Source organism: Nesoenas mayeri (genome assembly GCF_963082525.1).
Source record: "Nesoenas mayeri genome assembly, chromosome: 5".
Taxonomy (NCBI): domain Eukaryota; kingdom Metazoa; phylum Chordata; class Aves; order Columbiformes; family Columbidae; genus Nesoenas; species Nesoenas mayeri.
In genome coordinates, this window is record NC_137548.1 from 68138848 (window position 1) to 68163400 (window position 24553).

General features: G+C 64.4%; 5 protein-coding genes across 9 annotated transcripts; 4 read left to right on the plus strand and 1 right to left on the minus strand.

Annotated features, from left to right (window-relative positions):
- Nucleotides 1–186: 186 nt before the first annotated feature.
- FNBP4 (formin binding protein 4) lies at nt 187–11182 on the plus strand. Of its 5 annotated transcripts, none has more exons than XM_080346280.1 (17): nt 187–368; nt 593–673; nt 1662–1798; nt 1954–2146; nt 2351–2501; nt 2586–2709; nt 2910–3245; nt 3681–3891; nt 5347–5465; nt 7657–7761; nt 8066–8199; nt 8527–8624; nt 9226–9407; nt 9789–10019; nt 10107–10607; nt 10694–10851; nt 10995–11182. In XM_080346280.1, exons 1-17 carry the CDS (start codon nt 245–247, stop codon nt 11083–11085), a joined length of 2976 nt encoding a protein of 991 aa, XP_080202406.1. In that variant the 5' UTR covers nt 187–244; the 3' UTR covers nt 11086–11182. The 5 variants fall into 5 exon arrangements, with proteins under 5 accessions (XP_080202406.1, XP_080202407.1, XP_080202408.1 ...); XM_080346281.1 differs by having other exon boundaries at nt 2589–2709; XM_080346282.1 differs by having other exon boundaries at nt 1665–1798.
- A 234-nt stretch (nt 11183–11416) lies between these two features.
- On the plus strand, nt 11417–15444 carry AGBL2 (AGBL carboxypeptidase 2; the record flags this gene model as incomplete). Its single annotated transcript, XM_080345327.1, is given in 12 exon segments — nt 11417–11534; nt 11917–12123; nt 12204–12243; nt 12246–12310; nt 12391–12541; nt 12620–13384; nt 13461–13623; nt 13752–13878; nt 13980–14077; nt 14163–14269; nt 14692–14949; nt 15021–15444. Coding segments are annotated over 12 exon segments (2523 nt in total).
- Nucleotides 15445–15787: 343 nt separating this feature from the next.
- On the plus strand, nt 15788–19004 carry MTCH2 (mitochondrial carrier 2). Its single transcript, XM_080345772.1, has 13 exons — nt 15788–15949; nt 16026–16110; nt 16263–16369; nt 16497–16523; nt 16688–16741; nt 16827–16884; nt 16982–17033; nt 17139–17198; nt 17680–17773; nt 17908–17955; nt 18272–18339; nt 18613–18688; nt 18801–19004. Exons 1-13 carry the CDS (start codon nt 15863–15865, stop codon nt 18885–18887), a joined length of 903 nt encoding a protein of 300 aa, XP_080201898.1. The 5' UTR covers nt 15788–15862; the 3' UTR covers nt 18888–19004.
- Nucleotides 19005–19924: 920 nt separating this feature from the next.
- Nucleotides 19925–21423, plus strand: NUDT8 (nudix hydrolase 8). The gene is made up of 4 exons (XM_080345871.1): nt 19925–20132; nt 20200–20332; nt 20817–20894; nt 21013–21423. Exons 1-4 carry the CDS (start codon nt 19933–19935, stop codon nt 21241–21243), a joined length of 642 nt encoding a protein of 213 aa, XP_080201997.1. The 5' UTR covers nt 19925–19932; the 3' UTR covers nt 21244–21423.
- A 446-nt stretch (nt 21424–21869) lies between these two features.
- On the minus strand, nt 21870–24263 carry NDUFV1 (NADH:ubiquinone oxidoreductase core subunit V1). The gene is made up of 10 exons (XM_080346008.1): nt 24105–24263; nt 23917–23999; nt 23680–23850; nt 23428–23611; nt 23168–23357; nt 22811–23023; nt 22559–22725; nt 22410–22491; nt 22179–22324; nt 21870–22100 (listed from the first exon to the last, which is right to left on the minus strand). Exons 1-10 carry the CDS (start codon nt 24156–24158, stop codon nt 22017–22019), a joined length of 1374 nt encoding a protein of 457 aa, XP_080202134.1. The 5' UTR covers nt 24159–24263; the 3' UTR covers nt 21870–22016.
- Nucleotides 24264–24553: the final 290 nt, after the last annotated feature.

Here is a 24553-nt window from a genome sequence, read left to right on the forward strand (position 1 = left end):
TGTGCTATAGGGCAGGATGAGGCTATAGGTTCTGGGCCCTGCCCTGTGCTATAGGGCAGGACGGGGCTGCAAGCGCGGGAACGCTCAGCCCGAGGGGCGTGGCTATACGTGTGGGGGCGGAGCTTCCTTCACGCCCCGCCCCGCGCAGTGACGCACAACGCCGCGGTCCCGCCCACTCCGCCTCACCGCGCAGGCGCGGCCGCAGCCCTGAGGCGCCGCTCCCGCCGCCGCCGCCGCCGCCGCCATGGGGAAGAAATCCCGCGCCGCCCCGGGCCGCAGGCCCATCCTCCAGCTCTCTCCTCCGGGCCCCCGCCGAGACGAGGCGGCGGCACCGTCGGCTGAAGGAGCCGACTCGGGTTCCGAGCCGGGTAACGGCAGATGGGGTTGTGAGACATTGGGGGGGGGGGGCGCTTTGTTGGCGGTGCGGCCTAGTGGCGCGGCCTCCTCGTAGCGCTGCGGCCTAGTGACGGTACCGGGGGCCGGGGGAGGCGGCGGGGGGGACGCGGGGCGGGGGCTCCGCCCCGCCCCGCGTCCCCCCCGCCGCCTCCCCCGGCCCCAGCCCCTTGTTCCTAACGCCTCTTCCCCCCCCCAGACGAACCCGAAGCGGTTCCCGAGCGCCCCCGCACCGCACCCAACCCGCCGCCCCCCGCGCCCGCCGCCGTCAAACCCACAGGTACGAGACCCCTATCACAGAAAGAAATAATATAACGATATATAACCCCTCCTTAAAAAAGTCATAGAGTTTGCTCTCTTTTTTTTTGGGGGGGGGGGGAGTGTCCCCTACTGCTTAATATTCCTAAAAACCTGGTTTTTTAATCTAAAATGTTTTTAGAGCAGGCTGGGATTGTTCTTAAGTCTATTTCTTATTTTTTATTAAAGGGGGCGGATTGTTCCCCTTTAAGTGCTTTTTTTTAAGGGGGGGTCATTTTTTCCCTTTAAGTGCCTTTTCTTTTTTAGGAACAATTATTAACCCCATCCTATATAATGTTATTTTAGGCTGTGATTGCTTCCTTTTAAATACTTTAAGATTTTTTTTCGGGGAGAGGTTATTGCTTCTCCTTAATTACTTCTATTTTCTAATGCATGTACAATAATTACCCCATTTAAGTCCTTTTTACATGGGGGAGTGGGGTGATCCCCCACAATTTTTTTTAAGGGAGTGGGAGCAGGGTTATTTTACTATTTTACCATATTTGGGGTGGTGGTAGGATGAGGAAATCCTTCCCCAAGTGAGTCTTGATGGGGAGATGGTTTCTCATCTTAAAATCATAGGTTAGGAGATATTTTTCTGTATTGTGTATTTTGAAGGGAAGGAGAGAGGTGATTTTTTTCCCTTTGTTACTATTACTGCCAGTTATTAGCTCTTAAAGAAATTTAATATCAACTTAATAATTATTATTAAGTATTGGTATTTTGGGGAGCAGTAACTCCTTGCTTTGTGGTTTCTAGGCAGGATATGAGATGCCCCCTTGACTTTTTTCAGGGCTGCGGAACTGGGTTTTTTTCCTTCTCTTGTTGTTTTGGTTTTGCTTTGGTTGGTTGGTTGTGGCTGTTCCACCTTCGCAGGATCAGTGGGGTAACAGCAGGACCACCCGAGTCGGGGGGTTGGATCCCTCAATGTGCCCCCCGCTCCCACTGAGCTTCCTCTGCTTCCCCCCCAGGAGGTTTGTGTCTGCTCGGTGCCTATGCAGACAGCGATGATGAGGACGGCGAAACCCCGGAGAAGTCGGCCCGTTTGGCAGATGCGAACGGCAACAATTCGGCCGACATCGACAGCACGCTGGCAAACTTCCTGGCGGTGAGCGCGGAACCAGGGATTTTCCTTTGTTTTGGAGGGGGGCGGGGAGACACAGAGCGGGGGTTTCGTGATCCGAGACGTTGCCCTCTCTTGATAAGCCCCTGCTTTTGCCTCCCCTGGGATTTGAAGATTAAATTGGGACGTTGTTTTTGCAGGAGATCGATGCCATCACGGCTCCTGCGCAGCCCGCCGAACCCCCCACTGCCTCCTCCTCTGCGCCACCCCCCACGCCTCCCCGCCCGGAGCCCAAGGAGTCGGGCTCAGGACCGTCCTCGGGTCCTACCAATGGCACAGGCTCTGCGCCAGCCCCGGAGTGGCAATATGACACCCAGTGCTCACTGGCCGGAGGTGAGAGTCTGTCTTAGGGGGCTGCGTCCGTCTCAGGGGGCTGCTGTCTGCAGCTTTACTCACCAAAGGGAGTGGAGGGTGGTGACAAGTGGTCGGCACTGGGTAAAAAGGGGTGACAGCGGCCTGGGGAACTGGTGCAGTTGGTGGTGGGACACAGGCTCTGTGTGTCCCAGTGGGTGACAGTTTGTCCTTGTCCTCCGGCAGTGGGGGAGCTGGAGATGGGCGACTGGCAGGAGGTGTGGGACGAGAACACCGGCTGCTACTATTACTGGAACACCCAGAGCAACGAGGTGACCTGGGAGCTGCCGCCATACCTGGCGACACAGGTCCAGGGCCTGCAGCACTACCAGCACAGGTGGGTGACACCCCCCAGCCCCAGGAGGGGTCATGTTGGGATGTTGTTGTTCCTGAGCCTGCCCTTCACTCTCCTCTTCCTCAGCAGCACCGTGGCAGCTGCCAACGGCAGCTTTGTGACAACTGCTGAGCTGTACCCCCAGGAGAAGGGAACTGCCCCGGGCAGCGTTGGCCGTGGGGCCACCCTCGCCAAGCGGGAGGTGAAGAAGGTCAGTCCAGTGGGCCAAGTACCAGCTTCTAGTTGCCCTTTTGGTGATGGGTGGGTCACTCTGCTGCATTTGCAGCCCAGAGAAGGGCCTCATCAGCATGGGGCTCCTTCCTCTGCGGGCTGCGGTCTCCTGTGCTGTGTGGGGCTGGGGTGAGGGGACAGGAGCCGCTGCCGGAAAACTCACACGGTTTCAACCTGCAGGAAGTGAACGAAGGCGTGCAGGCGCTCTCCAACAGTGAGGAGGAGAAAAAGGGGGTGGCTGCGGCTCTCCTGGCACCACTTCTGCCCGACGTGGTGAAGGAGGAAGAGGAGCGTTGGAGGAGGAAGGTGATTTGCAAAGAGGAGGTTGAGCCGCCTGCGGAAGAGGAGACGAAAGCAGAAGAGGCGGCGGCTGCACCCGAAGAGCCAGAACCCAACAGGGATCCCCTGGAAGACACGCAGGAGGATCTGTGCAGTGTGGTGCAGTCAGGGGAGAGCGCTGAGGAGGAGGAGGAGCAAGACACCCTCGAGCTGGAGATGGTGCTGGAGAGAAAGAAGGTAGGTTTTTGTCAAGGTAGGAAGGTTTTTGTCAAGGTAGGAAGGTTTTTGTCAAGGTAGGAAGGTTTTTGTCAAGGTAGGAAGGTTTTTGTCAAGGTAGGAAGGTTTTTGTCAAGGTAGGAAGTCCACAGGTGCAGCCAAGAAATATCTGGCAACAGCCATGGGGCAGCAGATGTTTGTGTCTGTCCTGCCTCCTTCGGGAGGTGACCCCGCGTTTCCTGTGCTGCTTCTTATAGATCTGTCCTGCTTCACATGGACACTTTGAGGGCAAGTCAGTGGCTGTTGGGAAACTCTTGCTCCATCTTTTTTGCCGTTAACATGGTGGCCTGATGAGAGCAGCTTTTTGTTCTTTTTCCACGGGTGTCTCGTAACCGCGGTCGCTTTCGGGGGGAGGCTCAGCTCCCTGAAGCGCCGCTCGCTGTCGTGTCTCTGCAGGCGGAGCTGCGTGCCTTGGAGGAAGGTGACGGCAGCGTTTCGGGCTCCAGCCCGCTCTCTGACGGGAGCCAGTCGGCCTCGCAGGATGCAGCCCGCAGGCTGGCGTCCAAACGAGGGAAATGGAAACTGTTTGTCGGAGCCGCCAGCCCTGAATCTGCCAGCCGAGGCTCCAGCAAAACGGGCCGGGAGAGCCCGGAAGCGGGAGATGCAGGTAATTGGAAACGCTCCCTTCGGAGGGAGGAGCGGGTGTTCGCAGAGGCCGCAGCCCTCTCCCGCCGGGGTCTCCGTTCCCCGAAGATTCGTGGGGTGCCCGGAGCCAGGACGGGCGCTGAGGTACGTGCCAGGCAGGGGACAGGCCCGGAGGGGTGGCTGTCACTGCTGTCACACACAGCTGGCCTCATGGGCTGGCACTGCAAGTTTCGCAGGCTCGGGGCAGCATGAGGATAAGCTGATGCTTTGCCAAATTCTCTCCTTTATCTTATAATTAAAGAAAATAAACAGGAGAGTGCCTACATTCGACACTATCAGGAAAATAAATAGGAGAGTGTCCGTACTCGGTGCTTTATCAGGAGTCGGAACGCCAAAGCCTGATAATGGCTGCTCACACTCTGCTGTTCTCCGCTTCCCTCCTGACGTTATAAATCCAAAGCACAGTACAGAGGGAAGCGGTTACCTTCTCTGGTTCACGGGAGCGTTGTTTGATGCTGGGATGTATCACCCAAGCAATTTGTTTTCCTGTCAACACTCAGCCTTGCAGAGACTCCTGTCAAAAATACATTAAGAGCATTTATGGGAGTGTTGCTGAGCATCGTATAGATATATCACCTTGGGGAAATGATGCGATTGCAGCTGTTAGCGCTGCACTACAGCTCGTGTTTCGCTGCCCAGTGTGGCTGTTCCCCTGTCCCCTGGGGTTTAGTGGGTGACAATGTGTGTCCAGGGTGGCTCTGAGGGACAGTTTTGCTGGAGGGCGTTACCTTGTCACAAGAACGTCCCCAGAGCTGCCGTGTCTTCCAGCATCGCTGTTTTCCCGCATACCTGGGGGACACGAAGCTGTTATTCTAAAATAACCTGTTGGAAGTTGAGCGCCCAGCTGCTGGAGGGCAGCGCAGGAGACTGACCGGCCCTCCAGCGCCAGGACACGCCAGGAATGTGGTTTTTTTAGCCTGAGGGCTCATCTCTCACTAAACGTCCCTCCCTGGAATTTGTCACTTGGACACTGAATTATTCACCGCTGCCCTGTGATGCAGCTGAGGTGAAATATTACAGTCCCGACAACTTTTTGAGAACTCTCGAGTCTTTGACAGTTATTTCAATTTATTTAATCTTCAATACCTTTTCTTGACAAACGACTAAACTGCCGGTGTTTGATTGCCGGCCAGGCACTTCTTCAGCCCCTGCGCTGTTCCTCCTCCTCGTGCTCGTGCTGTAACTCTCCGCTTCCTGCGCTGTCCTGGAAGGACCCCACACCAAACCACAGAGCCAGTGACCCTCTCTCCTCTTTAATTTCAGGCTCTTGGCACCAGCTCCTGTAGGAAGGAGCCCCCGGCTGTTCCCTGCCCTGTCCCGCAGCGGGTTTGGCTCCCACGCGGTGTCCCCGCCAGCTGTCGGCAGTGCCGGGGCGGTGCCGGCAGAAGGGGCTCACCTGTCGTTTTTTCCCCTGCAGTACCAAGCACAGAAGCAGCTGATGCACATTCAGACAAAGAGGCAGAGTCTGAGGAGCCTCAGGAGAAAACAAAACCCCAAGAGGCACCAAAAATAGAAGAGGAGGAGCAGGACCTCAAGGTACGGAGCTGCAGAGGGCTGTGTGTCCGTGACCTGTCCTGGTTTGGGTAAGGGACGTGACTGAGCGCGCAGGGACGTGCTGGCTCCAGCAGAACCAGCAGCAAAGGCTTGAAAGTGTTTAAAACAACAGAAAAAAAAATGAAGAGGGTGTGGGGGATGGATAAAGGCTGAGCCCTGGGTCTTGTCAGAGAGCAAACACTTTGTCATGGCTTTCTTCTCACCAGTAATGATACTACAGTCCTGTGGCACGTTCAGTCATCACATTTCCAGGCCGAAGACTCCTCGTCTGTAATTTCTCTGTGCAGAGGCTGCCAGTACCTGTTGCTCTGCCCTTCACCCAGCATTAACTTCTAGAAGTTACTAGTCAGGATTTGGGGAAGCCCTGGGGATTTCTGCAGCGTCGTGCTGATTGGTTTTTCTTTTCCGAGCCTTGGTTTGCTCTTCTTGGCTGTGGCTGAACAATTCCCAGAGCCCCTTCCGGAGCTGTAGGGGTGGCAGTTACACAGAGTGTAGGGGTGGCAGTTACACAGAGTGTAGGGGTGGCAGTTACACAGAGTGTAGGGGTGGCAGTTACACAGAGTGTAGGGGAGATCTTCCCTGTTTGTTTTTTTCATTCCCTGGTGACTTGTTACCATGAGATCTCCCACAGCCTTAAATTTGGCTCCTGACTAATTCTGTTTCATTAGCAAGTGTTGTCAGCTCCCTGCGGCAGATGGTTTACGGACAGGGACTCGCCAGCTCGTGGTGAAACGCACAGCGCAGGCTGACCTCCGGCCGTGCCCTCATTCCCCACCGTTTAATCATTTTTTGTGTGTGAAAGGGGAAGAATTTGTTTATTGTCCTCCTGGCAGAATTAGCATCTCTCCTGTAACAGAACTCCAGCAGTTTTGAGATTCGTTTCCTCCCCAAAGCTACTGAGGCTCCCTCAGTACGACGTCTACGTGAGGCTTTCCTGATTTTTATTTAAAATTTAATTTATTCAAAATAAGCCAGCAGCAGGACCACGTTTGGCTGCTGCGTCCCTGGGGGCTGCCAAAAGCCTCCTGAGCTGTCACCTCTGCTGTCCCCTTTCCTCGCGGTGCTCTGACGGACTGTGCCGCAGCGCGGTGTGTTCCCTCCCACGCAGGATCCCTTTAGAGCTGTTGGAGGAAAGCCGGCTCCTCGGGTAATCGCTACCGTTCGCATCGTCGCTCTGGGGTAATCTCTTTTCTGCCGGCTCTCTGGTTTGCAGGAGATCTGAGTCCTCCGCTGCGAAGTCACCTCCTGCCGTGGGACCTTCCCTGGTGTCTCCATTAACGCAGGAATTAATTTCCCTGCCTCAGGCTTCTCTAGTGCTGTTTGTCTGTCTGGCCTGTCCCCATCTCTGCAGACAGATGCTGCGTTGTCGGCTTTGGGGACCTTCCAAAGCCTCTTCTGAAGAGCAAAGGAAAAAAAAAGGCATTTGTAGAGCCCTCCTTATGGCAATTCTGATGCCGCTCACAGGCGTCCACCCTGTTTGTGCTCTCGATTGCTGTCTGGCTTGTAAATGCTCTCCTGCAGCCCCTCCGTCAGGGGGATCGACACAGGGCGTCCCCGAGTCCCCCTGCAGTGCCCAGATCAGAGGTTTGGCTCCCGCGGGATGCTGGGTTGAGTCACAGGCACCGTGTGCTGGCCCGAACCTTCGCGCAGATTCTGTCTGCTCAGGAGGAAATCCAGAGCTGTTACCCTTCGTGCTCTTTCCTCTGGAAAGCAGCGATTTAAAGTCTGAAATGATATCCTGGTCCGTTTCCTTTGGGAAATGGATATGAAATATTCTATTTAATGCTTTCTGCCCTGGGCATTGCTCTGCGGTAACTCCAGAGCCAGGGCAGCGAAGCAGACGGAGCCCATGCTGTCCCTCGGCTGGTTCAGAGCCATGGCCGTGCTGGGGGCTGTGGGGAGCAGGGAAGGGCCCCCCTGAAGGAGTTGGGGTTTGCTGGCACCTCCTGCAGCTACAGAGGAGGTTTCATCCTGCTGCCCCACACTGACCCCGTCCCTGGCGGGCTTAGAGGAGGGGGTGACAGGTGCACAGGGCCAAGGTGGCACGTCCCCGGCTGAGGGGCCATGGGCAGTCCCAAATGTCGTTTGGCAGGGAAAGGCTGGCGCCGGGGGCCACAGCAGCCCGGTGACGCTCCCCAGGGCGGCTCTTGACTCTTTCCTTTCTCCCTGGCAGTTTCAGATCGGAGAACTGGCAAACACTCTGACTAATAAATTGGAGTTCCTGGGCATCAACAGACAATCTATCTCCAACTTCCACATGTTGCTGTTGCAGACAGAGGTAACCGAGCCTTGGCCCCTCGCTCCGGCCTTCTGTTCCGAAGCGGATCAAATAACTGTCCGCCGCTCGAGCGCTGAGGGCTGGCGCTGCGTGAACCTCGTGGCCGCGGCGGCACCGTGCCGTCCGTCTGTCCGTCCTTCCTCCGCGGGGGGCGAGCATGGCTTTGCGCGGAGGCGGTGTCTTCCTCCTGGCCCCCCCTGAGTCCCGTACCGTAAGGGAAAGACCTTCCCGGACCTCGAGTCCTGTCCCCGGGGCCGCTTGCCGCCTCTCTCAACGGCTTCCTCCCCCGGTTCTTGCCCTCTAGACCCGCATTGCAGACTGGCGAGAAGGCGCTCTCAATGGAAACTACCTCAAACGCAAACTCCAAGACGCAGCTGAACAGCTAAAACAATACGAAATAAACGCCACCCCTAAAGGCTGGTCCTGCCACTGGGACAGGTACGCGCTCTCCTACCTTTCTCACCTTTCATCTCTGACATCTCAGACATGATTTGTGATCATCAACCACCCGACCGACGCTGGCGCCGTCCCTCTCGGAGACTCTTAGCAAGTGCTGGGCAGGCAGAGAAACGTCCGGCGCTCTGGCGCAGTTTGGGCCGGCCGCCAGAACTGGAAGGATGCAAACGGAGCGCTGCTCGGTGCTTTTTTTTGAGACGGAGCTGGTTTCCCCATCGGACAGAGCTGGTTGTCGCTCTCACGAGTTCCAAGCGCTGCGGAGGGCGGGCCTGGGGGGTCGCGCATGCGAGAGCTCTGTGAACTTTGCAGGATCTCTGGATCAAGTCTTCTGACCAACAGCTCTGACAAAGGACAAACTTCATCTCACCGACGGAACGAAGAACAAGATTTCTGTCTCCTGCCAGCAGGTCAGACCCAAACATTTCTTTGTTTATTTGGCTTTCTTGATGAATTTTCCTGTGTTTGAAATCTTTGCTCTTTTGTTTTTCAGCTCCCAGATCCGCTCCCTCTCTCTAGCATTCACTGTGTGTTTGACACCATAAAAGCGACCTCCGCGGCACCACGGGGTAGGGGGGCAGCCGCTTTTCTCCGTTGGGCTGTTCCCCCGGTGCCTCTTCTTCTCGGAGGGTGGCTTTCAGCCAAAGGTGGCGGCTGAAAGGTCCCGCCGCTCACGAGAGACGTCGCTCTGCCGCACGCTCGCCTGCTTCTCTCAGCCCTCCCCTCCCTCGGGGCGGGGGGCTCGGGGCGCGCGGCGTTCACGCAGCCAGCAATGCAAAAACAAACCAAAACCAAACCAAAAATAGCTTGGAGCGATTTCGGCTCGGGCCTTCTCCTGCCTCTCGTCCTCAAAAATACCAAGCGGTGGTGTTGTTGCGTTGGGAGAGCGGCAGCCCCGCTGCGGAGGGGTCTTCCCTGCGAGAGCGTCACGGCTGTCGCGGGCAGGCCCGCCTCGGAGTGTCCGTGGCCGGGAAGGGAAGCTGAAGTTCCCTTCTCTTTCTTGTGATTTAGGGAGCATAGACGCTATTTCTATGTTAACGAGCGCTCGGGAGAGTCGCAATGGGAATTCCCCGACGGGGAGGAGGACGAAGAGGAAGGACAGCGAAGCGCCGACAGAAAAGCCGACGGTCCTCCTAAACCACCTCCAAAAGACAAAGGAGAGCGCGCGGGGGACGCCGCCGAGCACTCCGCAGGTACGGCCAGGGCTGGGAACGGGGGAGTCTCTGTCATGGGGGTCCTGGTCCTGCAGCGGGGGTGTTGTGGGGCCCCACCGAGCGCTGGGGCAGCACGTGGTGGCTTTTGTGAAGCCGGGACAAGCGCCGCTCCCATGTCTGAGCTGTCCCCGTGGGTTTTTAGCGTCTGCTGTGCCGGGGCTTGTCGGTCGGGCCCGTGGCCGGGGCTCTGCTGCCCGCTCCCCGGCAGCGCGGTCAGGAGCAGGCAGCGCCGTCTGTAGCGCGTGTTTTCACGCCGGTGTCGCTATGTATTCTTCAGGCTCCCTTTGTAAAGAATCCTTCTCAGGCCAAGCCCCCGCTACGTCTCTCATGCCGCTCACTCCATTTTGGACTCTGCTTCAGTCCTCCGTCCCGGTCCTCCAGCCTCCTCTGCCTCTGGAAATGCCCCCGCCGCCCCCGCCGCCCCCGGACTCGCCCCCGCCACCCCCCCCGCCGCCCCCGCCGCCCGGAGAAGACGGGGAGATCCAAGAGGTGGAGATGGAAGACGAGGGGGGCGAGGAGCCGCCCGCCCCGGGAACCGAAGAAGATGCTCCCCTGAAGTCTCTGGTGCGCCCGGCTGCCAGCAGCACCCCGGTGAGCTGTGGGGACAGGGGAAGTCACGCGCGTGGCCAAACGTGGGGGCCGTGTCCCGCTTGGTGCTCACGTCCTCCTCTCTTCCAGGTTGCCGCTGAACCGAGCCCGATGCCGCTGCTCTCCGCCAAACCTCAGAAGAGAAAAGCGGCAGACATGAACCCGGGGCTGATGCAGCGAACGGCCACCATCGGCAGCTGCCCCGTCATCTACAGCCAGCCCCTGATGGCCACCAGCAAGTACCAGCCGTCACCAGTGCCGCTGGCGTCCCTGCGCCCACGCCAGCGCCTGCAGAGCGAGCTCCAGGCGCGCCCGAACCTCCGCATGGCGCCCGGCGCCGCGCTGGGGCTGCAGCCGGGCTACCTGGGTGTGACGGCGCCCGCCGCGCCCGCCGTCATGAGCTACTCGGAGTGCACAGCGCCCGTCAGCGTGGCCACCGCGCAGCCGGCACGAGGAGCCCTGCCTGCCCCTGCCGCTGCCGCCGCCGAGCAGCCGCCTCCCCCGCCGCCCCCACAGACGCCCCCACCTCCCATCCCCAAAGCGCCGCCGCCGCCGGAGAAGGAGAAGCCGAGGAAGGGGCGGAAGGACAAGGTAGGCGGGTGCTCTTGGTCGCGTCGCCATGCCGGGCGCCATCTCCTCCCTTTTCCTCACCGCGGGCCGTTGTGTTTCTGGCGCAGGGTAAGAAGGGGAAGACGAAGATGCCGTCGCTGGTGAAGAAGTGGCAGAGCATCCAGCGGGAGCTGGACGAGGAGGAGAACTCCAGCTCCAGCGAGGAGGACCGCGAGACCACGGCCCAGCGCCGCATCGAGGAGTGGAAGCAGCAGCAGCTGATGAGGTACCGACCCACCCGGCTCCGCTCTGCTGGGATGGGATGTTCCTTTGTCCCCTGTACATCTCCAGCCCTGAGGGGGCACCCGGGGGTGGTGGGGACTGTCACCTTGCACCACCAGGCGCTGACCCCCTCTTTTGTCCCTGCAGCGGCATGGCAGAGAGGAACGCCAACTTCGAGGCGCTGCCGGAGGACTGGCGAGCGCGGCTGAAGCGCAGGAAAACCGCCTCCAGCACATGAGCCGCGTCCGGTCGGTTGTTTTTTGTTTTGTTTTTTATTTTTACAGATGTACAGTTCTTCACTTGACCGTTGTCCAATAAATCGTAGCAGTTTGGGACACGTTGTCTGCTGCTGTTCCTGTGGCAGTTTGGGGTGTGCGCGGTGTCCCTGTCACTGGGGGGCCCTTTGTGTCCCCGCTGGCTGTGCGTCTGCCCCGAGCACCAAAGCCCTCTGGCTCGTTTCCCAGCGCCGCTCTGGGCCCGCCCCGTCCCTCCCTGTCGCTCAGCGACCGCGTCCCAGTTTCCCGGCCCTGCTGGCACCGAAGAAGGGTTCTGCCGCACCTCGGGCAGCCATGCAGCCCTCGGGGCCCCCCAGGGATCGGGGGGTAGGGGGGTTCGGTGGGAAGCTGCTCCCCGAGCCCTACGACAGCTTCATGCGCAGCCACCTGCGCTACTACGGCTACTTCCAAGGTGAGCCCTGCCCCTGGGGACGTGTCCCCTTGTCCCCCCAGGTGTTGGGGCTGCAGTGGTACTGTCCCCAAGGCCAGCGGAGGGGCGGGCAGAAGAGCCCCATGTCCCCAGGGGGTCCCAGCGAGGCACCCGGCACTGGCAGCACCAACCAGAGCTGCTGGGGGCATCCCGGGCAGGAGCGGAGCTGTGAGGGGGACTCCGCAGCCCCCCGGGGCCAGGAGAGCACAGGGGGGCCTCTCCCTGTCCCTGCCTTGGGTGCCAGGTGGTTTTGGGGTGTCCACACCCCAACTGTTCCAGGCTGAGCTCCCTGCTCTCAGCTAGAGTTGAATCAGGGTGGGAGGAGCGCACTGGAGCCCCCCATCGCCTCCCGGTCCCCTTGCAGCCCCTAGGGCGCTGGAGCCGGTCCCCAGCCAGGACAGGTGGGTCCCTTCGTCACGGAGCCAGGGGACATCGGTGCCCTCGGTGCAGCACTGCAGGTCCCCGGGGGATCCGCGGGATCTCTTCGCCCTCCCCGGGGCACGGGGCCCCCTGCCCGCTCCCCGCTGGCCCATCGAGTGCGAAGTCATCAAGGAGCCGATCGAGCACATTGGTGAGGGAACGTGCCCGCTGCGCCCCCACCCCTGCGCCGGGCCTCCCATCTGCCCGTAGTGCCCACTCTGTCCCCCGCAGAGTGGGTCCCCCCTGAGCCGGAGCCGTTCTGCCAGCCCGCGGGCCCCGCGCCCCCCTGGCCCCACTCAGCGAGGACCAGGGCACCGTTGTCTACCAGCTCAGCCCAGGTACCGGGGAGTGGGCAGCACCCCAGGGACCCCCCAGTGTCCCCAAGTTTCCATTCCATCCCTCCGGGCTCCCCCCGCAGCACACCCAGGCTCCTGCTTCACCCGCGCTCGCGTTGGGGGATCCCCGGGTCTCCTGTCCTCGCCGGCCACCCCCTTGGAGGGTCCCCAGGACACAACGCTGCTCTTCGAATCCCGTTTCGAGAGCGGAAACCTCCAGAAAGCTGTCAAGGTGTAAGAGAGGGGCTGGGGGGTGACTGGGGATGGCGACCGTGGGACCAGGAGCGGAACAGGGCCTGTCCCGCTGTGCAGGGGCCCCTTTGAGTACGTGCTGTGGCTGCGGCCAGACCTGTACACGGCCAAGCACACCCAGTGGTTCTACTTCCGCGTCCAAAACACCCGGCGAGACCAACTCTACCACTTCACCATCGCCAACCTGGCCAAGCCCAAGAGCCTTTACAACGAGGGGATGCGCCCGCTGCTCTACTCCCAGCGTGACGCCGAGAGCTGCGGCATCGGCTGGCGCCGCGTCGGGACCGACATCCGGTACTACCGGGGTGGCGCGAAGGAACCGGCCGCCTTCTGTCTCTCCTGGACGGCGCGTTTCCCCCACGACGGCGACACCTGCTTCTTCGCCCACTCCTACCCCTACACCTACTCCGACCTGCGGCGCTACCTGCGGGCGCTGTGCCGCGACCCGGCGCGCTCGCGGCTCTGCACGGTGCGGGCGCTGTGCCGCAGCCTGGCCGGCAACACCGTGTACCTGCTGACCATCGGCAGCCCGGCTGCTGCGGCCGGCAAGCGGGCGGTGGTGCTGAGCGCCCGCGCGCACCCCGGGGAGAGCGGTGGCTCCTGGGCCATGCGGGGTTTGCTCGATTTCCTCCTCAGCGCCGATGCCGACGCGCGGCTCCTGCGCCGGCTCTTTGACTTCATGGTGGTGCCGATGCTGAACCCCGACGGGGTGGTGGTGGGGAACTCCCGCTGCTCCCTGGCGGGGTGGGACCCCAACAGGGCCTATGGGACAGCGCGTGGTGGCTCCTTCCCCGGCGTGTGGCACCTGCGGGCCATGGTGGAGAGGTGAGGGGGGACACGGAGCCGGTGGGACGGTGCCGCTCCCGCGGCCGTGCCGGTGGCCAAATTGTGGTCCGTGCAGGGTGCTGGCAGAGCGGGAGGTGGTTTTGTACTGCGACTTCCATGGGCACAGCCGGAAAAACAATGTCTTCATGTACGGCTGCGACGGCGGCGGGGCTGGCAGCGGGTCGCGGCTGCGCCAGCGCGTCTTCCCCCTGATGCTGAGCAAGAACGCCCCCGACAAGGTGGGATGCCCTGGGAATGGTGACGTGGGAACCGCAGCCGCTGTGCCGCTTCCCAAAGTGCCACCACGGCGTCCCCGCGGTGCTGGGGACACACACCCCCCGCTGCGCTGACCAAGGGCCGGGCCCAGTTCTCCTTCCCCAGCTGCAAGTTCAAGGTGCAGAAGAGCAAAGCGGGGACGGGCAGAGTCGTCATGTGGCGCTTGGGTGTCTCGCACAGCTACACCATGGAGGCGGCTTTCGGCGGCTCCACGCTGGGTGAGCGGCCACCGCGGGTGGGGGTGTCGGTGCTGGGGGCGTTGTTGGGTCCCCGGGGTTGGGACACCGCTGCCTGTTCTGCTGTCCCCCGTCCCCTCCAGGCGGGAGGAACTCGCACTTCACCGTGCAGGACCTCCAGTCGCTGGGCTTCCACCTGTGCGACACCCTGCTGGACTTCTGCGACCCCGACCCCGCCAAGGTGGGCGGCAGCCACGGCTCGGACCGCGGCCCCCCGGCTGCTCCCGGCACCACCGGGGCCGCGGTGACGCCGGCTCGTCCCGCAGCTGCAGCGGTGCCTGGCGGAGGTGGACGCGCTGCTGCGGCGGCGGCTGGGCCGGGAGCCGGACTGCGCCGGGTGGAGCGACGTGTCCCCCTCGGAGCTCGAGTCCAGGTACGGCCCGTGGTGGCCGTGCGCCCCGCACAGCCCCGCCTGCCGTGGGGGTACAGCCGGCTGTGTCCCCGCACAGCCCCGCCTGCCGCGGGGGTACAGCTGGTTGTGTCCCCGCACAGCCCCGCCTGCCGCGGGAGTACAGCTGGTTGTGTCCCCGCACAGCCCCGCCTGCCGCGGGGGTACAGCTGGTTGTGTCCCCGCACAGCCCCGCCTGCCGCGGGGGTACAGCTGGTCGTGTCCCCGCACAGCCCCGCCTGCCGTGGGGGTACAGCTGGTTGTGTCCCCGCACAGCCCCGCGCTGCCGTGGGGGTACAGCTGGTTGTGTCCCCGCACAGCCCCGCCTGCCGCGGGGGTACAGCTGGTTGTGTCCCCGCACAGCCCTGCCTGCTGTGGGGGTACAGCTGGTTGTGTCCCCCGCACAGCACCAGCGGCTCCGACACCTCCGTGTCCGACGGGCCCCCGGTTCATCTCTGCGGCCCCGAACAGGCGGTGGGTCCCTGGCTGCCGCTGTTCTGGGGTGGGAGCAGGAGGGACAAGGCCCTGGGAGGTGTGACACCCCAGGAACACTTTGCCATCTGGCACAGCCGGAGCAACGGAGGAGGAAGCGGCTGCGGAGCCGAAGAGCCAGGAGCACCCTGTGCCAGCCAGATGCCGTGTCCCAGAGCCGCGTCTCCGTCCCGGTGAGCCTGCGAGCACCAGCACGGCCTGCCCGGGCACAGCGGGACGGTCCTGCCGGGACACTTGTCCCCAGAGCCGTCCCAGCGCCCCGGGGGCTCCGGGCGCGTCCGGGCCCTGCCCTGCGCCCGCAGGCCCGGCCGGGGCGCCGCAGGGCCCGCGCGCAGCCGGCTGTGCCCGGCACGCCCGGGGCGGGCGGCGGGGCCGGCCCGGAGCCCCGCGCCGCGGTGCCGGTTCCCGGCGGGGCTGGGGCGGAGCGCGGCCGCCACGCCGCCCTGACGCGGGCCCGGCCGGACGGGGACACGGGCGCCCCGCGGCGCCGGCCGCCCCCGAGCCCCCGCTGCCCCGGTGGCTCCGCACAGCGGGCAGCGCCCGGAGCCCCAGGGCCGGCCCCGGGCGGGCAGGCGGCGGCTGCCCGCGGGCACCGGGCCCGTCTCCCCGGCAGCACCCCCGGCAGAGCCCCCGCGGCCCCGCGCTGCTGCGCCTGTGCTCGGCAGTAAAGGCGGCGCCACGGCCGCGCCCCTGCGTGCTGCCTCCTGCTCTCATCGCGCGTTCCCCCGGGCTCCCTGCCCTCCTGCCCGGAGACCCTGCACCGCCACAGTGCCCCGGGCCCCGCAGGCTCCTCCGGGCCCCCCGGCCACGGTGTCACCGCAGGCGCCATCGCGGTGGCGGCACCTCAGGCCCGCAGGCCGCGGCGAGGCCTCAGGCCCCGTTGCCATGGCGACGCCTCGGGCCTGTAGGCCGCGGTGACGCCTCGCACCCCGTCGCCACGACAACGCCGCCTCGTTGCCATGGCGACCCGGCGGGGCCGCGCCCGCGGGGCCGGAAGCGAGCGGCACGCGCGCCGGAAGTACCGGGGGGCGGAAGCGGAAGCGGCGGCGGCGGTGTCCTTCTGGGCCGTGACGCCGGGGCGGCACCATGGCGGACGCGGCCTCGCAGGTGCTGCTGGGCTCGGGGCTCACCGTGCTCTCGCAGCCCCTCATGTACGTGAAGGTGCTGGTGCAGGTAAGGGGCGGCGCGCGGCGGGGAGCCGGGCCGGGGGGACAGCGGGCCCGGTACCGGCTGCGTGTCCCCGCCGCAGGTGGGCTACGAGCCGCTGCCGCCCACCCTGGGCAGGAACGTTTTCGGGCGCCAGGTCTACCAGCTGCCCGGCCTCTTCGCGTACGGTGAGTCTGTCCCCCCCCCGCGGGGCGTCCCCGTGTCCCGCTGTCCCCGTGTGGGGCGTCCCCGTGTCCCGCTGTCCCCCGCGTGGGGCGTCCCCGTGTCCCGCTGTCCCCCGCGGGGCGGACCCGGGGGTGACAGTCACCGCTGTACACAGCCAAGCACATCGTGAAGGTCGATGGAAGAGCGGGACTCTTCAAGGGCCTCACGCCCCGCCTGTGCTCCAGCGCCATCGGCACCGTGGTGCACAGCAGAGTGCTGCAGGTACTGGGGGACATGGGCACACGCTGGGGACCCGGGGGGCTCTGCCGGCGGGGCTGGGGACACAGGGACACCGGCAGAGCCTCCCCGCTCCCGCATGGCTGTGCTGACCCTGCGCTTCCCTCCCCAGCGATACCAGGAGGCTGAGCAGGCTGAGGTGGGTGAATCCTCCATCTGTCTCTCCCTCCTTCCCGCTGCCCTGGGGGGACACCCGGCTCTGGGGACTCCTGAGCCCGCACTGTGGGGGTCGGGGCCTCCAGGGGTGGTGGGGAGGGAGCAGTGCCTTTCGGGGGCTCTTCCCCACCCGATGCCTCTTTCCAGCCTGGAAGCAGCAAGAAGGAGCCGGTGTCCTCGCTGGAGCAGGTGCTGAAGGAGGTGAGGGGGGCACTGGGTGCGAGGGGGCCTCGGTGTGATGTTGTCACCCCCGCCGTGTCCCCCTGACCACCCGTTTCTCCCCCAGACCTCCCGAGAGATGGTCGCTCGCTCCGCCGCCACGCTCATCACCCACCCCTTTCACGGTAGGTGACCCCTCCACAGCCGCTGACAAGCGCCCGTTGCTCCCGCGTCACCCCAGGGTGTCCCTGAGCCCCTGCTGACCCCCGTGTCTGCCCACAGTGATCACCCTGCGCTGCATGGTGCAGTTCATTGGCCGCGAGACCAAGTACAGGTAGGGGCTGGGGGGCTGGGGGTGGAAATGGGGCTGCCATGGGGGGGCTGCCCGCCCGCAGAACCCCCTCTGACTGTGTCACCCTCCTTTTCCTCCCCGTGGCAGCGGGACACTAAGCGCCTTCGCCACAATTTACCGAGAAGAGGGCATCCTGGGCTTCTTCGCGTGAGTGCTGACAGTAGGGGGGGCTGCAGGGTCTGCCCCCCGAAATCCATGGGGTCCCTCCCCAAAATCCGTGGGGCTTCGCTTGCCGTGTGGGTGTTATTTCTCCCTCCAGCTGCAGCTCTGCTCTCCCATCCTGCCCTCACCTCATGTGCTGCTGGGGTCCCTGATTTCCCGTTCTACCCCCCCGGGGGGGCTTCCTGGCGCTTGTAGCCACCAGCCCTGGGATTTGCGGGTGACATTTCACATTTAGAGCCGTTAAAACAGAGCAAATATATATTAAAATTTCCCCCTCTCGCTCTCAGTGGCTGGGGAGTATTTTGGGTCCCTCCACTGCTCCTCTCTGCGCCCACATCCTCTCAGAACCATTCGTCTGAGCGTTTTGTCTCCGGAGCGGGGGGTTCTCCCTTCACGCGGCTGTTGAGGACACAGGCGCTCCCCCCATTCCCGTTCCCCGGAGCTCACGGTCCCTCTTGTCTTGCAGCGGCCTCATCCCCCGGCTCCTCGGGGACATCCTCTCCCTCTGGCTCTGCAACATGCTGGCCTACCTCATCAACACGTACGCGCTGGAGAACGGGGTACGGGCTCCACGCCCCGCTCGGGGGGTAGGAGGACGGCAGTGAAGGATGGGGGAGGCTCAGGGGACATTTCAGGGGGACAGGGCCCCGCTTTGAGGTGGCGGGGGCTGGAGGTGCCATTTCTTCCCGTGCAGGTCTCCACCATGACTGAGATGAAGAGCTACTCGCAGGCAGTGACCGGCGTGAGTACAGCCAGCACGTGTGTGTGCGTACCCCCGGCTGCGTGACACCGGGAAGCCTCCGTCCCTGGGGAAATGGGGTGTTTAGGAACCCCCCCTGTCCTGGGGGTGGGGGGCAGAGCCAGGCGCTGAGCCCGCAGAGGACAGAATGTTCCATGGGCTCATGGCTTCCACGTCGCCACACATGGAGCCGCCTCTCTCCCAGGGGGACCCTGGGGATTTTTGGGGCTCATTCTGCCCCCACAGAGGGAAGCGGGGGGGTGGGTCCCTGGGGGGGCCGTGAGCCACTGCCGACCAGCCCTGCTCCTCTCCCTTGCAGTTTTTCGCCAGCATGCTGACCTACCCCTTCGTGCTGGTCTCCAACCTGATGGCCGTGAATAACTGCGGGTGAGTCCGTTGGTGCCCCCACTGCCCCCCACCTGCCGCCAGGGCCGGTGTGGTGACAGCTGTGTCCCCCCGCGTCCCATCATCTCCAAAAAACACCTTTCCCAACTGCCTGGTTGGCAAAGAGGCTCCAAATTCACTGTGGGGTCGATTCCCTCATCAGTTGCACTGTGGTGGGGGGGCTCTAAAGGTCCATTTTGGGGTTTTGCTCAGTGCAGAGCTGCGGAGGTGACAGAAATAACCCCCCATGGGGTCTCCCCTTCCTCCTTCCCCCAGGCTGGCCGGGGGGCTCCTCCCCTACGCGCCCACCTACTCCTCCTGGCTGGATTGCTGGAGCCAGCTGCACCGGGAGGTGAGTGACCATGGCCGCGCTGTCCTCGGCCACCAAAGAAAAGCCAGGTGGGAGCCCCACGGGGCTCGGGGCAACCCTGACTCACCGCATCGTGGCCATCTCCGTCTTCCAGGGCAACATGAGCCGAGGGAACAGCCTGTTTTTCCGCAAGGTGCCCGCAGGGAAGCGCTACGTGTGGGACGAGAGGAGGTTTCGCTGAAGCTGGAGCCGGGAGGGGGAATCGTGAAGCCGACGTCGGGCTCTGGGGGGCAAAGAATTATGAGAGAGTGGTGATTTCTATACAGTTTTTTAAAATCATTTAATGCTGAGAGATGAAGACGGGTGTGCGAGAGTCTGTTGTTGAGGCCGCCTGGTAAATCCACCGGCAGAAATCCCTCTCCTGCTTTCCCCAGTTACTCCAGAAGTGTTTTCCCAGCCTTGGTCCTGGATGAGGCTGTTTCAACTAAGGAAATTCCCCCTGGAAACATCAACCCCTTAAAAATAACTACGAGTTTTAAAGACGGGCTGTAAAGCATCACAGAACTTGGGGAGCGATGTCCCCAACCCCTCCAGGGGCCACTCATTAACAGCTGGGGATAATTACAGTGCTGCAGCGTGGGTGGTGGGAGGAGAGCGCTGCCCCGAGGCCTTGTGTGCCTCAGTTTCCCCTCTCGGGGCTGTAGTGGGTGGTGGGAGCAGCAAAGGGATCGATCCCACCGTTGGCAGCGCCCGCAGGGGTGTCACAGCACCCCCAGGTAAGAGGGGATGCGTGGATGGTGACACATCTGGGCTGTGACAAGAGGGTTGGTGGGTGGGTTGCACACCCTGTCAGGGGGTTGTACACCCAGGAGGAGGCTTGTGCAGCGGTTTGCACAGCTGGGGGGGGGGGGTGGCACAGCTGGGGAAGGGGGTTGCATAGCTGGTGGAGGGGTTGCACAGCTGGGGGGTTTGCACATGCAGCAGGAGGACTGCAGGGCTAGGAGCGTGTGTGCAAAGCTGGGAGGTGAGTTCCACAGCCGGTGGGGGGTCACACACCGGTGAGAGGATCGCACAGCCATTGCGGGGTTGAACGGCTGGGTCGGGGCTGCACAGCCCGCGGGCGGGCCGCCCGCTCAGCCGGCTGTGGCACACCCGGGCGGGGTTGAACGGCCGGCCCGGGGCCGCTCCAGCCGCCGCGGCCGCTCCAGCCGCCCCGCCGCGGGGTGCCGGGGCGGTCCCGGGGGGCGGTCCCGGGGGCGGGCGGTCCCGGACGTCCTCTCGGCGCCATGGCGGAGGCGGGGGGGTTGCTGAGCGGCGGCAGCGAGCGGCGGTGCCGGGAGCGGCTGGCGGCGGCGGGGGCGGCTCGGCGGGGCGCGGCGGCGGCGGCCGCGGTACTGGTGCCGCTGTGCTCGGTGCGGGGCCGCCCCGCGCTGCTCTTCACGCTGCGCTCCCGCCGCCTGGGCGGGCCCCACAGCGGCGACGTCAGGTACCGGCACCGGGGCGGGTGCCGGGGGGGGCGGGTACCGGTACTGACCCCCCGGTAACTCCCGCAGCTTCCCCGGGGGGAAGCGCGACCCGGCGGACACGGACGCGGTGGCCACGGCGCTGCGGGAGACGCGGGAGGAGCTGGGGCTGGAGCTGGGAGCCGAGGCAGTCTGGGGACAGCTGCGGCCGCTGCCCGACCGGGTACCGGGAACGGGGAACAGGGACCGGGGGCGGGAGCCGGCGGACGCGGTGACAAGGACACCGGGGCAGGGATGGGGTCGTGGGGCACGGAGGGTGTTCGGGGGCACGGAGTGGCTGGAAACACTGAGGACATGGGGTGACAAGGTCGTGAGGTGACAGCGATACAAGAGCAGAGTGGCAGGGACAGTGCAGTAGGGACACAGGTGACGGGGACATGGGATGACAGGGACACAAGGGCAGAGTGGCAGGGACGAGACAGCAGGGATACGGGTGACAGGGACACATGGGCAGAGTGACAGGGACATGGGGCGGCAGGGGGTGACAGCGACAGAGAGCACAGGCTGCAGACCAAGAGGGGGTGACACACGATGGGTGTCAGGATGTGGCGCAGGGTGTCCCAGTTGGGTGCAGAGGGTCACAGTGAGTGGGTGGTGCTTTGGGGAGGGGGTTTGTCACCCCTGTCCCTTGCTGTCACACCTTCCAGCAGGGACAGCTGGTGGCTCCTGTTGTGGCCAACCTGGGGCTGCTGGAGAACTTGACGTTGACTCCCAACCCTGACGAGGTGGGTGACCTGCGCTGGCCATGTCCCCTCCCTGGGGTCTCCCCTTCCCTGGTGATGTCCCTGGCCACCCGTTTGCCTGGTGACACGGTGGCAGATGTCCCCGGCCACCCCCTCGCAGGTGGAGGAGATCTTCACGCTGCCGCTGGCGCATCTCCTGCGGGAGGAGAACCAGGGCTACACCCATTTCCGCACCGCCGGCCGCTACAGCTACACCCTCCCCGTCTTCCTCAACGGGCCCTACCGGGTCTGGGGGCTCACGGCCATCGTCACCGAGATGACGCTGGAGCTGCTGGCGCCCGACCGCTACCGCAGGAAGACCCACATGCTGTCCCGGAGGCCCTCAGTGTGACGTGGGATGGGACAGGGTGGCCCCCAGGGGGTGTTTTTTGGGGGCGCGTACAAGCAGAGCTGTCCCCGTCCCTCGGTTCTGTGGCTTCTTGTGTTGCAGGGTGACTCTGCCATGCACACGGGTATGGCGGGAGGGGACGGTCACAGGGAAACCGCTCTGTCCCCCATCAGGGCCACTGCCCACAGGGTTCCGTGGGCCCCTGGTTGATGTCACATGCTGTGATTTAGTAAAAAAAAACCTGTGTTTTTGAACCATTTATGACAGTTTCTAAGTCACGGCTGGGCCTCAGTGCCAGCACCCTGGGGTGGGGGGTACAACAACCGCCCCAAAGCACTAGTGCAGGCAGGAGCCATCCTGGTGGCACCGTGGTGACAGGGAGGGACACGTGGCTGTGTGTGTGATACCCCGGCTGCTTGTGCTGCCCCATGACCAGACCCAGAGAGGGGACATGGAGTCGCAGGGGAAGCCAGGATCTCCAGTCTGGGGGTGTTGAGGCCCCAGCTGTGTGATCCCCTGATTCCTGGGGATCCCACCCGATCCCTGGGGATCCCCTGCTGTAGGTGAGGCAGCACCCAGAGCCCCCCAGCACTCCCTTCCCACCCCCATCCTCCTCCTGCCCCGTTCCAGCAGAGACAGGAGCCTGTGAGCACAGCGGCGTTTATTAGGGACCCCCAAGTGCTGTGAAAACCCGCCTCGTCCCCTAGGCAGCCCCCCGAGAAGGAAGCGGCCATGGCCACTGGAGCCACTACCACCCCTCCTCTGCCACCGGCTCCTCACGCTGATGCCACTCGGGCTTTGGCTTCCTCGTAGCGCCGCATCCTGGCCTCCAGCTCCGGGCGGAAATGGCGGATGAGACCCTGTGCCAAGGGTATGGAGTCAACGGGGCTGGGGGAGCCCGCCAGCTCCCCCCAGCCCAAAACTGCCCCCCTCCCCACCTGCACGGGCCAGGCCGCGCCATCGCCCAGGGCACAGATGGTGTGGCCCTCGATCTGTTTGCTGATCTCCCACAGCGCGTCGATCTCGGCCACCTGCGCGTTGCCCCGCACGAACCGCGCCATCACCTTGTTCATCCAGTCGACTCCTGCGGGGATGGGGAAGGACGTGGGGGTCCTGCAGTGCACCCCCCCCATTTCACAGCCCCCCATCCGCTCTGGCCCCCCGCTCACCTTCCCGGCACGGCGTGCACTGCCCGCAGCTCTCGTGCTTGTAGAACTCGATGAGGCGAGCGATGGCTTTAACCACATCGGTCTGGGGAGGGAGGGGGGTTGAGGGCCCCGCCACAGCGTGGGGGGCCGGGGAGGGGGCTCCCCCTTACCGATTTGTCCATGACGATGACGGCGGCCGTGCCCAGCCCGCTCTGCGCCTGCACCAGGGCGTCAAAGTCCATCAGCACGGTCTCGCACACCGACTTGGGGAGCAGCGGCGTGGAGGAGCCCCCGGGGATGACGGCCAGCAGGTTGTCCCAGCCCCCCCGGACACCACCTGGCACAGAGAGGGGAACAGGATGGGCTGAACCGGGCCCAGCACCAGCCCCGTGCGGCTCAGCGGGGTGGCCGGCGGCGCTTACCAGCGTGTTTCTCGATGAGTTCCTTCAGCGGCACCGACATCTCCTCCTCCACGGTGCAGGGGTTGTTGACGTGACCCGAGATGTTGAAGAGTTTCGTCCCCGAGTTGCGCTCCCGCCCGAAGCTGGCGAACCAGGCGCCCCCCCGCCGGCAGATGGTGGGGGCCACGGCCACCGTCTCCACGTTGGCCACTGTGGTGGGGCAGCCGAAAACACCTGGAAGCAGCAGGAGCTCTCAATGGCCGCTGCGGCAGGACAGCAGCGCGGGGACAATTGGTTTTGTCCGGTCGCCGTCATTTTGTGCCAGCGACAAACAAAGGTTTGTGCTGCCGAGCGCAGCGGGGAGGGCTGGGGCCGTACCCACGTCGGCGGGGAAGGGCGGCTTGAGGCGCGGCTTGCCCTGCTTGCCCTCGATGGACTCGATCAGCGCCGTCTCCTCCCCGCAGATGTAAGCGCCGGCGCCCCGCACCACGAACACGTCGAAGCCGTACCCCGAGCCGCAGGCGTTGCTCCCCAGCAGCCCGGCCTCGTACGCCTCCCGCACGGCCACCTACGGCGGGGACGGAAGGGTGGGTGTGGGGGTTCCCCGCCGGTGTCGGGGGGACCTGCCCGGTGCTCACCTGCAGGTTGGAGGCCTCGTTGTAGAACTCCCCGCGGATGTAGATGTAGGCGGCGCGGGCGCCCATGGCGCGGCCGGCCACCAGGCAGCCCTCCAGCAGCTTGTGCGGGTCGTGCCGCAGGATCTCCCGGTCCTTGCACGTCCCCGGTTCCCCCTCGTCCGCATTCACCACCAGGTATTTGGGCCTGGGGGGCGGGCGCTGTCAGGGCTGCCCGCGGGGAGGCCGCGGGGCCGGTGCCGGTGCCGGTCTCACCTGCTGTCCGGGGGTTTGTTCATGAAGCTCCACTTGAGGCCGGTGGGGAAACCGGCGCCGCCGCGGCCGCGCAGCCCCGAGGTCTTGATCTCGCCGAGGATCCAGTCCACCCCCTTGAGTAGGATCTCCTTGGTCTTGTACCAGTCGCCGCGGCGCAGTGCGCCCTGCAGCCTGCGGGAGCGGCCGGTCAACCCGGGACGGGCCGCATCGGGACCCCCCGTGGCCCCCGGTGCTCACCTCCAGTCGTGCCGCCCATAGAGGTTGGTGAAGATCCGGTCCTCGTCCCGCAGCGACCCGAACTGCGTCTTCTTGGGCGCCGTCTGCGGGAACACACGGACTCAGCACCGGGGACACCGGTACCGGCGGGACCCGCCGCGGATCGGATCGGATCGGACCGGCCCGGCGCTGTCCCCGTCCCCGCTCACCGAGTAGGAGGCGGCGGGCAGGCGCCGCAGCGCCAGCAGCTGCCGGGCGGCCATGGCGGAGCGGGCGCCGGGACCGGCACCGGGACCCCCGTCACCTTCAGCCGCCCCCGCAGCGTCGCGCCGCGATGACGTCAGCGGCGAGGTCCGACGGCGCGGCGCAGTGGTGACGCCGGCGACAGGGGCGGTAGCAGGGGCGTGACCACATGACGGAGGTGTGGCCACACGGCACGGGGGCGTGGTCTCGCCAAGGGGGCGTGGTCTCTCCAAGGGGGCGTGACCAGGCTGGCGCCGCGCCCGCGCTGCCACGTGCCCCGGGCGCGGGTCGGGTTTCGGCCGCTGTAACCGGAGGCTCCGGGCACCCCCCGCAGCGCCCCCCGGGGCGCCCCGCTTCGACCCCCCCGGCCCGGGGGGGCTGCACCACCCGCTCCGCCCCGGGCCCCTCCGCGGCT

Coding starts and splice junctions, on each gene's coding strand:
- FNBP4 (XM_080346280.1), top strand. CDS start 245: ATGGGGAAGAAATCCCGCGCCGCCCCGGGCCGCAGGCCCATCCTCCAG. Junction 5,466..7,656: donor AGGAGGAGCAGGACCTCAAG/GTACGGAGCTGC, acceptor TCTCCCTGGCAG/TTTCAGATCGGAGAACTGGC. Junction 10,020..10,106: donor CGGCTGCCAGCAGCACCCCG/GTGAGCTGTGGG, acceptor CCTCTCTTCCAG/GTTGCCGCTGAACCGAGCCC.
- MTCH2 (XM_080345772.1), top strand. CDS start 15,863: ATGGCGGACGCGGCCTCGCAGGTGCTGCTGGGCTCGGGGCTCACCGTG. Junction 15,950..16,025: donor ACGTGAAGGTGCTGGTGCAG/GTAAGGGGCGGC, acceptor TCCCCGCCGCAG/GTGGGCTACGAGCCGCTGCC. Junction 16,742..16,826: donor TGGAGCAGGTGCTGAAGGAG/GTGAGGGGGGCA, acceptor TTTCTCCCCCAG/ACCTCCCGAGAGATGGTCGC.
- NUDT8 (XM_080345871.1), top strand. CDS start 19,933: ATGGCGGAGGCGGGGGGGTTGCTGAGCGGCGGCAGCGAGCGGCGGTGC. Junction 20,333..20,816: donor TGCGGCCGCTGCCCGACCGG/GTACCGGGAACG, acceptor CACACCTTCCAG/CAGGGACAGCTGGTGGCTCC. Junction 20,895..21,012: donor TGACTCCCAACCCTGACGAG/GTGGGTGACCTG, acceptor ACCCCCTCGCAG/GTGGAGGAGATCTTCACGCT.
- NDUFV1 (XM_080346008.1), bottom strand. CDS start 24,158: ATGGCCGCCCGGCAGCTGCTGGCGCTGCGGCGCCTGCCCGCCGCCTCC. Junction 24,000..24,104: donor TGCCCGCCGCCTCCTACTCG/GTGAGCGGGGAC, acceptor GTGTTCCCGCAG/ACGGCGCCCAAGAAGACGCA. Junction 23,024..23,167: donor GCCCTTCCCCGCCGACGTGG/GTACGGCCCCAG, acceptor TGCTGCTTCCAG/GTGTTTTCGGCTGCCCCACC.